The sequence below is a fragment of the Kogia breviceps genome, chromosome 12, assembly GCF_026419965.1.
Source record: "Kogia breviceps isolate mKogBre1 chromosome 12, mKogBre1 haplotype 1, whole genome shotgun sequence".
Classification (NCBI taxonomy): domain Eukaryota; kingdom Metazoa; phylum Chordata; class Mammalia; order Artiodactyla; family Physeteridae; genus Kogia; species Kogia breviceps.
In genome coordinates, this window is record NC_081321.1 from 41,134,937 (window position 1) to 41,150,260 (window position 15,324).

The 15,324-nt window shown below is 46.4% G+C and overlaps 1 protein-coding gene across 5 annotated transcripts in view; it reads left to right on the forward strand.

Moving 5' to 3' along the window:
* Positions 1–15,324, forward strand: part of SCN8A (sodium voltage-gated channel alpha subunit 8) — a 177,954-nt gene that overhangs the window by 147,691 nt on the left and 14,939 nt on the right. For all 5 annotated transcript variants that reach the window (XM_067009311.1, XM_067009312.1, XM_067009314.1 and 2 more), the window contains exons 17-21: positions 112–582; positions 1,118–1,235; positions 1,778–1,932; positions 4,846–5,019; positions 10,715–10,837. In XM_067009311.1, coding sequence (XP_066865412.1) covers positions 112–582; positions 1,118–1,235; positions 1,778–1,932; positions 4,846–5,019; positions 10,715–10,837 — 1,041 coding nt within the window. The remainder of the gene's footprint in view (positions 1–111; positions 583–1,117; positions 1,236–1,777; positions 1,933–4,845; positions 5,020–10,714; positions 10,838–15,324) is intronic.

Below are 15,324 nucleotides of genomic sequence, written 5' to 3' on the forward strand. Positions count from 1 at the left end.
CTCTTGAGTCTTCCACATAAGTCTGTAGGCTCCCAGTTTGCAACCCTAGTTTAGTGGATACGAAATACCATTCTACGTTCACTCTCCTTTTTCCTCACGCTCCTGGTACAGGTGCTGAACCTGTTTCTGGCCTTGCTCCTGAGCTCCTTCAGCGCTGACAACTTGGCAGCCACAGACGATGACGGGGAAATGAACAACCTGCAAATCTCAGTAATCCGGATCAAGAAGGGCGTGGCTTGGATCAAACTGAAAGTGCGCGCCTTCATGCAGGCCCACTTCAAGCAGCGCGAGGCCGATGAAGTGAAACCTCTGGACGAGCTGTACGAGAAGAAGGCCAACTGTATCGCCAACCACACTGGCGCCGACATCCACCGGAACGGTGACTTCCAGAAGAACGGCAACGGCACAACCAGCGGCATCGGCAGCAGCGTGGAGAAGTACATCATTGATGAGGACCACATGTCTTTCATCAACAATCCCAACCTGACCGTGAGAGTACCCATCGCGGTAGGCGAGTCTGATTTTGAGAACCTCAACACCGAGGACGTTAGCAGCGAGTCGGATCCTGAAGGCAGCAAAGATGTAAGGCCCTAACCTAGAAACCAGCCTTGATCCTATGTGAGAACGAACGGCTCTGCCAGCCCCAAGGCATTGGTTCAGCTCTGGGTCTGGCAGAGAGAGTCTGGAAGAGCCAACTCACAACTTTGAGAACCAACCCTACCCACCCCCCATTGTTACTCTAGATGAGCTAGATTCCTGAGATGTTCCCAGATGTGCCTCCATTGCTTCTGGGTCATCTGGAGCCAGAGGCTGGAGAACACCGTCAAGTACTTCCCCGCCATTAATCTGTCTGAGCTGTATGACTGAGACCAACCTATAGCCCACCTTCTGCTTAGGGTAGATCACTGTCATCTGTGAGTGGGCTTTAATGTTGTAGCCCATCCTGACAGAAGTTTTGAGGGCGCTGTGGTAATTGCTTGTCTGTGATGAACTGGATGATCATGGATTTGTAACAAGAATTGTAGACGGTACGTCATCTGTACCAAGGTAGCGTAGTCAGTGTCGAGTGGACATGTTGCTGCAGTGTTGCTTCTCTCCCTTTTCCTTGTGTATCTAGAAACTGGATGACACTAGCTCCTCCGAAGGCAGCACCATTGATATCAAACCAGAAGTAGAAGAAGTCCCTGTGGATCAGCCTGAGGAATACTTGGATCCAGATGCCTGTTTCACAGAAGGTGAAAAGGGGGCCAGGAGAGGGCATGGCATGTAGCACTTGCACTGCTCACAGACACATCTCTGCCAGGGTCAGTGGTTGGCTGGGGAGGGGGGCTCAGTGGCTATCTTCAGGAACTTTGTTCCTGCCTCATCATTTTGAGAGACGTTGATACTGTTTTCTCCATCCGATTCTTAGCTATCACAAGTTTTTACAAATCTCAGGCTTTTCTTTGTCCTTTTTTCTTGACATCAGCCCACAACTTCCATTAGAAAGGCCTCTTCTGTCATGGCTGTGTCTGCCTCCTGACTCCCCTTTTCTCCTCCCTCTCACTGCTTCTTTATAGGACATCTTCCCAACGCCAGAGGGCCTTGCCCTGGTAGCCTGGCAGCATAGCCTCAGCCCTGCCACCCTCTCCACTTCTGAGTCAGACCTTCTGATTCAGCCACTGAACTCCTGGCTGTGTGGTGGGGCAGCAGCTGGTGGGGCCTGGGAGAAGGAGGAGAGGGCACATCTGGGCGGGGCACGTCCCACAGTCTGACCTGCCTCTCCCGCTGGTGCCAGGTTGTGTCCAGAGATTCAAGTGCTGCCAGGTCAACATTGAGGAAGGGCTGGGCAAGTCTTGGTGGATCCTGCGGAAAACCTGCTTTCTCATTGTGGAGCACAACTGGTTTGAGACCTTCATCATCTTCATGATTCTGCTCAGCAGTGGCGCCCTGGTGAGGTCCGGGGGAGAGAACCATGGGGGATTGGCTGGGGAAGGGATAGAGCAGGAAAGACTGGATGGGCCCAAGCCCAGTTTCTCTGAGAACACAGCTTGACTGCAGACCCAAGAATAACGATCTACTAAAGTGCTGCGAGCTGGCGTTTTGAGCCTTTGGGATTAGAATTCAAACTTGTCCAAATCTTCATCTTTAGACTCAGCACGTTCCCTCTGAAGCCTAGGACCCCCTTTTCATCAGGAAGAGAATACAGATGACCAAGTGTCTTCACTGCTTAGTTTGCCCCATTCAAAACAACTTCCTAAAAGGAACTTCCCTTTCTCACCTAATACCCTGAGTCACTTGTTCTTGACTTTTCAGTTGCCCAAGATAGGAGGGAGGTGGTACCCCTCCACCCCATCTCCCCTCATACGCTGCTGGACTTGGAGAACCCATGGCCTTAGCAGATATTAAGAGTCAGATCTCTGGTACAAAGGTCATTTATATTCACATGGTTGTAAGTGCTTCTCATTAATCAGTGAGGCACACAGGGCACTGAACACACAGGTTCCTCCCCTACTAGGACTAATTATCTTGGTGTTTACTTTCTATGACTGAGGAGATCTGGACAGGATCTGCTGTGAGGGAGCTGCTTCCTAGTTGAGTAGATTCGAAGACAGCAGGGACTAGAGACACAACACATTTTCCTTCTTTTAATTAAGGGAAAAGTAAAGAATGCTGGATTTTGAAATGCTTTTAAAAAGAAGGTGGGCACATTCATGTAGGTGTGGAATTAGAGCCTGATCTGGAAGCAAAAAATGACAAGAGAGAAGCCCCAAATTTAGCGTTAAAGATCCCCCAGTGACTCGAGAAGTTTCTCTGACTTGTGAGGTAGGAGAATAGGAGAAGCCGAGACAGGAAGTGAGGTGTGGTGAAGAAGAGCCCGAGCCTGAAGAGGACCGTGAACGGTGGGGAGTGGGGGGTGGTGAGGGATGCAGGAAAGCATCAGGACTAGAGCAGGAGGCAAAAAAGCCTCCATCCCTAATGAAGGGGAGCCAGACCATCCTGCCTGCCCCCGGGCCGGGCCGTTTACTGCACCCACAGGCATTCACTCAGCACCTCCTGAGGCTCTGTGGAGGCCCCAAGATGACAGCGCACGCCCTGCCCTTGAGAAAGGGAGGATCAGACTCAGGCCAGGGACTGAGGAAGGTCTTTTGTTATTGTTGTCATCATTATTCTTCAAATCTAGTAAATGAAAACCTAAAATAAGAGAGGACTTGCCTCACCCTTTGATTCTTCTCTTCCCCCGTCTCTACGAAAAAGAGTGAGAAGCAGCAGTGAAACAAATGTATTGAACTTTCTTTACTGCTACCTGTGACAGTCTTTATTTATCAAAGGTGAATAAAACGGGGGAGACCGGGCTCAGGACATGAAGAGCCTGTGCAGTAGTAGGCACGAGACTCAAGTCAAGTGAAGCCACAGCTAAAGTGTCCAAGAAAAGACTAGAATGTGGTTGTGGGGAGATTTCAGAGGGGGGTCAGAGCCCCAGTGCCAGGATGATCAGTCTCAAGACAGCTCACATATGTTGGGTTCTAGGATGGATTTCTACAGGTGGAGCTAAGGGGAAACGTGACGTGGAAGCTATAGCTTTTCCACTGAGCGGAGAGGATTTATTTGTACCAGACCCTGAGGACTGTGGACCCATGATTTCTGTCCCCACTGCCCAGCAGCGAGCCTGGATGTCCGTGTGCCTCCATTTTGGAAGAAGAGTCTGCGGGCAGCCTGACTCTGTCCTTCCTTCTGGAACTGTCCAGTGCAGGCTCCTCCACCGCAGGGCACAGGACCTTTTGTCCACCGCCAGTTTTTTCTTTTTCCACGCTTCAGGGATTCCCTCCCCCCAGCACAGAGCTTCTGCAGTCCACCACCCTGCACGCACGAGTGCCCAGACCTTCACATGACAAAGGCTCATCCCCTCATTTGGGAGTTCCAGAGAAAGGAAGGAGTGTTGAGATTCTCTTCAGCCGGTGTCTTCCAGTCCTGTAACTCTCCACCTGTATCTGTGGTGTCAGGGGCTGAAGGGAGACAAATTTTTGTCCTATAAATATATAAAGTGTTAACAAGGATGTGGAGAAATTGGACCCCTCATATACTGCTGGTGGGAACGTAAACTGGTCCGGCCTCTTTGGAAAACAGTTTGGCAATTCCTCAAAAAAGTTAAACTTGAGTTACCAATGACCCAGCCATTCCACTCCTAGGTATATACCCAAGGGGAATAAAAACATGTCCACGTGAAAACTTGTACACAAATGTTCATAGCAGCATTATTCGCAATAGCCAAAAAAGTAAAAACAACACAAGTGTCCAACGAAGGATAAACAAAATGTTGGTTTAGCCATAACTGGAACATTATTCGTCAATAAAAAGAAATAAGAAGTGCTGAGGGGTGCTGCGATATGGATGAACTTGGAAAATATTATTCTAAGTTAAAGAAGCCAGTCGCAAAGGACCGCATGTTATATGATTCCATTTATACGAAATGTCCAGAAGGAGTAGACCTGTGGAGATAGAAAATAGAGGAGTGGTTGCCAGGACTAGGGGGAGATCGGGAGACTAGAGGGTGACAGCTAGAGGTGTGGGGTTTCTCTGGGGGGTAATGAAAATATTCTAAAATTGTGGTGATGGATGTACAACTCTGAATTGTATTAATAGCTATTGCATTGTACACTTTAAGTGGCTGAATTGTGAGGTATGTGAATTACATCTCAAGAACACTTTTTAAAAGAGAAAAGTCACGTGTAGCGAGGGATAGAGTGTAAGAGACAGGGAGCCGATGACGGGCCACCGCAGGTGGGAGGGCTGCCGAGGGGGGCAGTACCTCCGTGTTGCTTGTTTCCCTTTAGGCACTATAGGCAGCTGCTGCCTCTCTTCCAGGCCTTCGAGGACATCTACATTGAGCAGAGAAAGACCATTCGTACCATCCTGGAGTACGCTGACAAAGTCTTCACCTATATCTTCATCCTGGAGATGTTGCTCAAGTGGATAGCCTATGGCTTCGTCAAGTTCTTCACCAATGCCTGGTGCTGGCTGGACTTCCTCATCGTGGCTGTACGTGTCCTGCTTTCTACTTCCCACCCATGCCAGCAGGAAAGCAAAAACAGGGACTGTCCCTCCTCTAATGGCTGGAGTTGCCTGGGGCCCAGGGTGTAGGACAAGATATAGATGGAGCACTACAGCTCCTTTTGGAGCACTCCGATTGTAACTTTGGAAAGGGGCTCTGAAGTCCTACGTTTGCTCCAGGGACTAACTCAGCAGCTCTTTACTCTGGCGGTTTGGCCTAGAAGTTTCAGAGATTAGGATTGGGAAGAATCATTGGTGTCAGAGCCTTGCTATTAGGCTGGGAACAGGAAGATTCTGTCCCCAAGCCAGTGTGATGTCCTCCTGCTGCCAGGAGAGGGCTTAGAGGACGAGGTGGGTGCTGCTGGGACGGAGGTGGTGGTGGGATCTAAGTAGACTCTCCCGCTGATCGTCCCCCGGGGACACTCCCATCCACCTCAAGTCTTCATACCAGACTCATCTGAACAAGTCAGACTGTCAGGGAGAGGAGGAGTTCACCCCAAAACAAACCCCCCCCTTTTCCCACACATCACCATTTCCACAAAGGCGATCAAACTCTTAAAAAATTCTTTTTCCTCCAGGTTTTGAGACCATCTCCACAGCTCAGCGGCCTTCACCTGCCATGTTATTTTTCAGGGTGGAAGCTGCATCACCTGAAACTATTTCTCACCCCACCACGACTTGTTTCTTATTGGGTTTTCTAACCATGATGAGTGTTTCCTGTTCTGTCTAATCACTAAAGCTTTTTTTCTTTCAGCCAAATCAGCATTTGAATGGGAATGAATGGGAATTTCAGGAGCAGGGCCTATGGAAACTTCACTTCCTTCTGAGGGCTGAGAAGTGCCAAGAAAGTGGAGTGTTTGGCGGCTGGGTTGATACATTTAGAATATGGGTTTCATTGGCTATACGGTGAACTACGTGTAGAGTGCCTCCGGGATCTAGCATAGAGCAGCAAGGAAGTAACAGGCACCTGGCATTCTGCTCTGTTAATGCACTCCTTTCCCAACACAGCATCTGCAACTTCCATGGTTTAATGACTCCTTCCAAGAGCTGTCACTATGCTCCTATCTACATTCCCCATTTCAAAAAGCAAGCCTTTGGGAAGATCCCTAAATGAAGTGAGGAGGTCACTGTCTGCCGTCCGAGTGAACCAGAGAGGTATTGCCCCAGAGTTGCCAGCAAGAGAGCCTCCTAGCCAGAGGTTTCAGCAACCTTGGATGGAAGGGACTGTACCTCCCACAGATGGAAAGCTTGAGTTCTAGGAGCTAAGGAATGAGCTTGGGATAAGGCCCAGAGAACTAAAGTGACACTGGGCCAGCTTTCTTTCTACAGAACAGGGGAAGTGCTCTGGAGTCTTCATTTCACTGTAACTCCTCAGGACCACTTAGAATCAGGTGGGACACCCGTGGGAATCCTAGAAGCCCCTCATCTTCTGGACCTTCCAAGAACTCGGATACATCCACTACCACACTTCCAACAGCCCTAGGAAAGCTGTGATTCAGAACAGAGCATCCCTACCATGACCTGCCTCCTGTTCACCGTAACCTCTACTACTCTATTCCTCCTCTCTCTGGGGTGGGCAACCCCAGAATTTGTGAGTTTCAATCAAGTATCCCACATTCCTCTGGTACCCAAATGAGCTGCTAAAAGCATTAACGATTCTGCATGTCACCATTTATTTATTTAGCAGATATTTTTAGTACTTTTTATACTAGGTGGCAGGGAAACAAAAAACATGAGACAGGCATGTAGCCAACTGACAATAATCCTTAAATCCCCCTAGCTTTGGGGAGTTGCTGGATTCTTACATTGCCATGAGACCTGACACTGGCTCCTGAGAATACCTCTGGACCAGTGACTAGTAGACAGACATAAATGAAATACCATTCTCCGTATGGAATTGTCCCAGAAGCCATAGGGAGTCACGGGACAGGCAGGCATAGTCCCGGCCCCTGGGAAGCTCACACTGGCTTGCAGGGCCACTCTGACCTGATTCCAGGCTGTGGAAATCCAGCATTCCAGGAACAGGGCTTTCCCAGGACCTTCCTTCTGTTTTCTCTGGGACAGAGCAGTGCATTTACTCTTCATGCCTCATGTCTATTGAGCATCCGCAACACAAAGCCTCCTGCTGGGTATTGTGGGGGGGATACAGAGAGCAGAAGACAAGGTCACTTCTCTCAAAGGACTGAAAAGATGGGACACGTACACAAGTAACCAGTGTGAAGCACAGCGTGCTGGGGTGGGGGAGCCCCAGTGCATGCCATGGCTGCACTGTTTGCCACTTTTGAGTTGTGCGTGGAGAATAAGGCTTAGACTGACACCTGGACATGTGGAACTGTCAGTTTTTGCTGTCCTTTTGGACAAAGTGTCTAGTGCCTTTGGCATTTTAGAACATCCAGCAGGTGTAAATTTTAGGTCCTAATTTTGCAGCATCTCTGAGACTCTCTTCCTCCCATTTCATCCATCGGTGACTTGATGTCTGAATCTGCTATTCATCACCACGTTTGTTTCCCTAATGGATTTTCATTCTTCCTTCTTGCCCTTTATAGCTGCTCAGAGTACTTTTTAGAATCATGGGGGTGATCTAGACAACTTCCAAGGTTAACTCTCTGTGTTTATAAGCCAGGTGAATTCCCAAACAGAGACAACATTTTCTTTTGCCCAGGTCCTTGGCTGCACTGGAGATCTTGTCCTGGAAAAGAATTTTGTCATCTTTTCCCAGGGAGATTTACCACATCAGATCCGGAGATTAGCCAGCATATCGGTACCAGGGATGGGAACTTGCAGAGACCATTCACCTCATCCTGAATTCAGACTACTGAAAGCATTCTCCATTTGAAAATCTTCACATCATTTTGAAAAAGCCACCCAGTGTCTCTCCCTTTTTTTCAATGCCTGAAGCCACAGATACCCTGGATTTTGACTTCCCCTTAACTCCTTTTTTTTTTTTTTTTCAGGTTTGATTCTTTCCTTGATTCTAAACAATGTTCTGATTATGTCCAGTGAGAGTTTAACATGGAGACTCAGCAGATTATAAAATTGCCCCTAACTGTTTAGAAATAACCCGGATAGGATGCTTGCTGATCCTGTCTTGGGTGATCTTGGCCAGACTGATGAGTTAAGCGGCAGACTATCTCTCAGCACCATTTAGAGCCAGCCTCTGAATTGGCATCTGTACCTCCTCCACCCTTCCCCCAACTTTAGGTAGGCCTATTTATTATCAGATAAATTACACACCGCCCCCCGCCCCGAGAAGAACTTGGGTTGTCTTGTCTTGTATGAAACTTAGTTTTTTGCAGTCTTTACCTGGCATAGTTTCACAGGATGAAGTTGACTCAGGTATTTTGAACTCATGTATTTGGTTGAGGTAACTTACCTTCAGATGTACCTATAGATTCTTTGGGGTTAAGAGTTGGCTGCACTTGGCAATAGTAGGCAAAAGACACCTCCATGTAGAGTCTTACTGTTAATGATGGATGGAGGGAAAATGATTGGTTGGTACTACTGTGTTCTAGATAAGGATTTTGAGGCCCTTGTTTTGAACAGAAATTGAACTCTGAGCCATCTACCCTTCAAAGAGCATGAGTAGCCTAATAGGGCAGCATTTCATTCCAGATTTGCTTTGGATACTTCCCAGGACTCTAGAGAAGAGACCTACACTAATGGGTTATGAGGACAGGCATAATTGAAGGTTCACAACCCTTTTAAAAACTGAAACCACAGGGCTTCCCTGGTGGCGCAGTGGTTGAGAGCCTGCCTGCCGACGCAGGGGACACGGGTTCGTGCCCCGGTCCGGGAAGATCCCACGTGCCGTGGAGCGGCTGGGCCCGTGAGCCATGGCCGCTAAGCCTGCGTGTCCGGAGCCTCTGCTCCGCAACGGGAGAGGCCACAGCAGTGAGAGGCCCACGTACCGCAAAAAAAAAAAAAAAAAAAAAAAAACCTGAAACCTTTGAGCCTGCTCATCCATGACCCTCACTAGGTCATTGACCTGCTACTTCTACCCCTGCCAGCCTGCTGCTTAATTATAAATATCTTCATTTAAAGCAACTTTTTTTTTTTTTTTACAGTTCAGAGGTAACAGAATCAAAGAAGTAAATCCCTCAGCTAGAGATATAAAGCAACAAATGAAAAAAAAAAAAGCAACAAATGAAACTAAGTTATGGATTGTTGCTTTAAAATCCCAGTTTAGGCCAAGCCGATCTGTAATCACCACTTCCCAGTAGAGGGAATTTAAGAATTGTTGATGGAAACATCTTAACCGATCCCAGAATTTGTGGTGCAATATAAAGGAAAGACTGCTCTAAGAAAGCCAGAGCCCAGACATTCTAACTAAAGGTATTTCAGGTCTGGTGCCCCCTGAAGAGCTACATATCTCTCCCCGGTTAGGCCCAGGCAGTCCTAGGTATAGCTAAGGGTTGGCGTGGTAACTGTTCTAAGACATCTGGTAGAATAAGGTGAGTTTGCCAGTGGAAGAGCAGGAAAGAACTTGACCGCGACTCTAGGCCAAGAGACCAGACTACTTCTCCCCAGCATGGCAACATACTCAACCCCAAATTGTTCAGATACCGTAATCCTCTATTGAGATTTTGTCATCCAACCTGCCAGTGAGGGAGGTGACCTATCCATGGGAGAAAGAGCTCTGGCCTGGGAATCAGGTATGTGAGCCTTTAACCCTGGCTCCAGAACTGCCAATGTGACACCGGGCAAATTCTTGTGTATGGGTCTCAATTTCCTCATCGATAAATAAAAAATTATTCCAGGAACCCTTCCAGCTATTATTCTGGTGATGAGAGTAATAGAAGATTGTCCTGGAAAGGACAGACCTGAGGCCAGTTCTTTTGGGGCTGTTCTGGAGAGAAAGAATGGGGAGTATAAGGGAAAATATGCATTCAGTTGTCCAGACCCACCCAAGCTCTCGTGGCCATGAAGGAGTCATGTTTATAGTTAAAAGATGGAAGGATTGTTGCAGTTAAAAAGTGAGAGAATCACTTAAGTGAGTTCCCATGGAGCCAAACCTCCATCAAGAAGTTTCTTCTTTTGGTCCTTTTCTTGTTGGGAACTGCAAAGTCAGCTGTGGTACTTATTGAATACGTTTCCTTGTTGATGTAGTAACGCATCCAATTCTCAAATGGTTTCTTGTCAACCAGGAGTAAGAGAGCTTGTCCCTGTTGGAAATCCATGGTGAATGAGCTGAGGAGGGGGCAGCCTGTGTGGAGTGTGTGTATTTATCTGTATTCTTTTCCATAGGTACCATTAAATTTGTCTGGCTTAATTTAATGGGAACTTCTGGGACCTGCAGAGACTGTAAAGGGCGAGGGTAAGGTTTTTGTCATCTGTTCAGGCTCCTCTCCTTCCAATGGAAATTCCTCATTCTCCCTCTCCCATCAGCCTCTTCCCTTTGCCAACTTGTATGTCTGTTCTACTGCCCTCTCTCCGCGTTCTCTTCCCTTTGTGTTTTCTCTTCTGCCTCTCAACCACCTTTCCTTCCAGGTCGTTTGAGTCCAAGTTGAAGTAGGCAGCTGGTGTTACCCACTTCCTCTTCCTGGGGCGGGGGGGGCCCAATCTGTATAATCAGTGCTAGGGGCTTTATTCTAACACTCTGGAACCTCTGTTTTCTTTCTTTTTTTTTTTTTTTTTCTTTTGTTTCCCTTTTTTGTTTTTGTTTTTCTCTTCTGTTTCCGTGTAGGTCTCTTTAGTCAGCCTTATAGCTAATGCCCTGGGCTACTCGGAACTAGGTGCCATAAAGTCCCTTAGGACCCTAAGAGCTTTGAGACCCTTAAGAGCCTTATCACGATTTGAAGGGATGAGGGTAAGATACTAAGAGCAGCCGATCCTTCTGCATGCCAGTGGAAACTGTCTAAGCATGCTAGAACTGATCACGTGGCGGAAAGATCATTCACACACGAACTCTGGATGCAGCTGCTGATTTGATCCTCCACTCTTTTCTCCCCTGCACCTGCCCCAAGGGCAGTCGCGTTGAGCTGCCTCATCACATTAATACCGGCCCCACCCCCAACGACATGCCATCGCAGAACATGTCAACCTTGGCTATTCTCATCTGGCCTGGCTTACCTGTAGCACTTGGGGCGGCTTTCTGGGCTGTTGATTTAATAGGGAGAATCACCAGGTGCAAAGAAGGGGAATTGTCACCCACAGACCCACTGAAAAGCAGAGGCCGCAGGCAGGGCGAGTGCAGTGTAGGGGCGTCAGCCAGGTGAGGACTGCGGCCTTGGAGTCACTGAGAAGGGGCTTGAAGACGGGATGGCAGGCCTGGAATTGGGGATGGAGCGGAATCTGGCATGGCCTTGGGAAAAGAAATGCTTTTCTTTCTGTTCTGATTCCTCTTATTGCACCTTGTTGTTCTCAGCCCAGTCCCGTAAGGACTGGCAGCCTCTGTCTGATAGCAAAGCTTTCCTCCTCACCCCCCACCCCTCTGCCCACGCTATATGGTCCCCTGTCCGAACACTGTCAAAACAACCACCGGGTACGACGCTAGATGACTATCAGCTAGTTCTCCTGAAATGATCTCAACACCTGCTATTCCTGCTTTGGCGATAACTCCGCCCAAATCCAAACAGTGCAAGGTGCTGTCACCCTGCCAACTACAGAAATAAGGCTCCCTCTTTTGGTGCCTTTTTTGCTGTCTCTGTTGGTTTAAAAAAATTGTGTGTGTGCGCACGTGTGCGTGCGCGAGTGTGCGCGCACACACACACGCAGACATGCAAGTCCGTAAAATCAAACGGACCACTGGCTTTTGGTGGTAATGGTTGTCCTGTGGTATCGGAGAGGTCTGTTATACTTAACGAGACCAAGAAAACTCATTTTAATTCAGATGTTGAATACATGCAGGAGAGCAAACAAGAGGATACGTTTTTAAACGTGCAGATATCAGGATGTAGCAATAAAAATTAAACTGTTGTGGTAGTCCACGTGAAGCAAGACGGCTCAGGGAAACTAGGTACCAGGACGGTGCTGCTTCATTCAGTCCTCATCTGTGGGTTCCTGGCCACTGTTTCGTGAAGCCACCCACATCTGTACAGGAAGACAAAAATTTCACTGGGACTTGGGAACTTTATTATTTTAGTTTATCCAGACAAATGCTTTCTGCAAGAAATTTGCATTTCTCCTGTAGCACAGTCACAGTTTGGTTTACTAAATATAAGCTTTCTGCAACCCACCTGAAACCACCTGCAGGAAGGTCAGTTCCACAGCAGCATAAATTTATTTTAATTTAAGAAACAAAACTTGGGATTCTGAGCCTTTCTCCCACAGATGAGAGAGGTTTCAGAATGTGTGCAATTCAGGCCACTGTTACGCTCGAGCTAAATGTAAGGGGAAAGTGTATTGCAGAGGGCTCAGTGTCTTAGGGGGCCATGGTGTCACTGAAAACAGGATTAAAATGCTCTTTCCCCCTCTCCCACCTTCCCACTTTTTTCAGAAAGGGTTAGTTAAATTTTTAAAATAAGTCATACTAGTTTTGTTATAAAGTTGATAATCCGTTTTGGTGACTGAAAACTGAAGACAATAATTGCAACATTGTACCTAAACTCAGTAGCCTGTGATCCTCCACATGCCCCAGGAGGGGTCCTGGAACTCCTAAAAGGGGACCGGTAATACCCAAAGAAAGCCCCCGAAAAGATGCCCAACTGACACTGCTACTGCCTTTCTCCATCTGGGTGCCCATTACTGCCCGTCCCAACCTGTGGCAGAGGCAGTCCTCCCTGACCAGCTGCCGCCAGTTGGCTCACGAGGAAATGACGTGAATTGTCCGAACACAGGCGTGCTTCTGGTGGCCACACCTCTTCCCATTAGCTCCTCCTTCTTTCCTCACCTTTCCGGGACTTGCAGTTTCCCTTCCCTCAGAACTTTTACTTGTCAACTTTCAAGTAGTTGAGGAGCTCCGAGGTCTGGAACGGGTGACCAGAAGAGCGGACACTTTTATTTGAAAAGCATTAGTAAAGGTTTTTGCAAATGAGATAATAAGGGCAGGAACAAGTTTGAACCCAAAGCCGGGCTTTCAAACAGTAAACATTCAGTAGTATGGGAAACTCTGGTAAAGGATGTCACCTCCTTTGGTTGGCTCCAGTCAGCGACAGCACGGCCACTTCTGGTTGGGCCGGAGGTGAAAACTCAGGACCCATTCCTTTCCTGCAGTTCCCCAGCCCTTCTGTGCAAGAATAACTGCAAGAAGGGAGGAGTGAATTTGCCCCAATAATAAACAGAATTAGGGACCTACGTTTTACTTGAACGTTACTCTTCTGCAGGGCCGTGTTTTTCATTTCTTGGTTTGGGTCCTCGTGTGTGCCAACACTTGCATAATCTAAGAGGTTATCCCCTTAGAAAATTTTAAACAAGACATCTTTATGAACTGAACACCATCAATGCAGATGGGCTGAACTGTCACTGTGCTGCTCCGGTGAGAGGTTCAGACCTTCGCTTGAGAGGGAACATAAGGCCCTAGCCTGTCCTGGGACACTGACTTCAGTCTCTTCCTCAAACCAAAGACCAGAACACTGGAACACTCATGCTGTCGGCAAAGGAATGCTTAATGTAGTTCTTTGCTTTTCTCTCCTCCATAGTAATCTTCATTTAAGGATTTTGCTGTGCTGTTAAATTTTGGAGGGTACAGAATAGTAATGCTGTGAAACATGCATGCATTTTTGTTGGTTGTCAGTATATAGTTGTCCATTAAAGCCATGTTCCCTCTGCCAGATATTAAAAGCTATTTGACAGATTTTATAGTATTTAATGAGCAATAATGTTCTAGGCATTATAGAGAAGACAAAAATGCTGAAAGATTTAGTACCCATTGGAATTTTTTCATCAAATGAGATTTCTATCAACTGCTAAATATAAACTTCCATTGCAAAAAGTAACTATAGGTTGCTAGATCCTAGCTTTGAGTAGTATTTCTATACCTAACTTTTAACAATAATGAATTTCATCATAATTAAAGGTGACACAGAATAACTTGAGTTATTAGGGAGCCGAAGAGGAGATCCACTTTCTTATGTAACTCTCCATGGAAACTTAAATGATCATTTATATATATGTCTATAGTGTAAGAGTTCAAAATAAGAAAGCATGGTTTCTTGCTCTTTGGTTGCTGAGAATATTAGCTAATGTTCACAACAAGGAAGAATTATTAGTAAAGTTCATCAGCTGTTTACTGTTTTACTCTTGAAATGAAGCTAAGAAGTTTTCCTTTGGTTATAATGAAAGTACATTTACATCTTACAAGTACATTGGATTTTACAGGATTTTTATGTCATATATATCAGAGAACGAGGCCCAGTAAGTATTTTTGTGCACTGATTTCTTTGAGCATATCTATGAGTTTAAAAGTGCAAAGAGATTTCTTAGTCAATTAGCTAATTATTCTTCCCTGCTGGAAACATTACCCCATATTTAACTGTCACACACAGACACTATGTAGGACAGGTTAGACTAGGTTAAGGTAGTCAGAAGAATTCCTAGAGGAGGTATATTCTGAATTGATATAAAAAGCAAGATTTCTAGGTTTCAAATCTTTTGGGGCCAACTTCTGTGTTAGACCATCACATTTGTGATGGTCTAATAGAAGGTCACGCTCTCTCACCTGAGCTCTGCTGCAAAATGCTGTCACATAGACTTGAGCTTTTGAAACTTAACTTAACCAACTCTCTTAACTTTTGAGAAATAAATTACTCCATTTGTGGGTCATCTTCCTTTTGCACATTTCATTGCCTTGAAGTACTCCCATCAAAGGGTAAGCAACTGTAGAAAGAGGAGGTAAAATTGATATCTGATCACCTGACAAATTTGGTAACATAAATTAATAAATATGAATATCATTCTCCACAGTAACATTGAGGAGTTCCCAGATTTCAGGTATTCTGGCTTTCCTTGCTCAAAGTAATGAACAATGGAAGTATAATTATTTTATACCAATGACAGAGCTGTTACATCTAGAAGAGATTTCTTGGTCTAAGAATTAAGAAATAACTGCCTCTCAATCTAAAGGCCTTCATACATGAATTGGAGAAACACAAAACTAATATTTTAATCTAAGGGAGAGTGACTCCTTAGCAGAATGTCGTTGCCTTTTTTATATAGGACAGAACAGACAGCTCTTCTCAGCCACGTGTTCCAATGAGTGACATTACAATCTAAGGCAAAAACAGAAGATAAGGAAAACCTGATCCCAAATCGGGCTCAAATTAGAGCCCAGAGCTGCCCCCTGGTGTTGCTTCTACAGCACGGCCCTTTTGGCCGTTTCCATGCTGTGCTGCTTGGCAGCGTGTCCTGTCTCTTCCC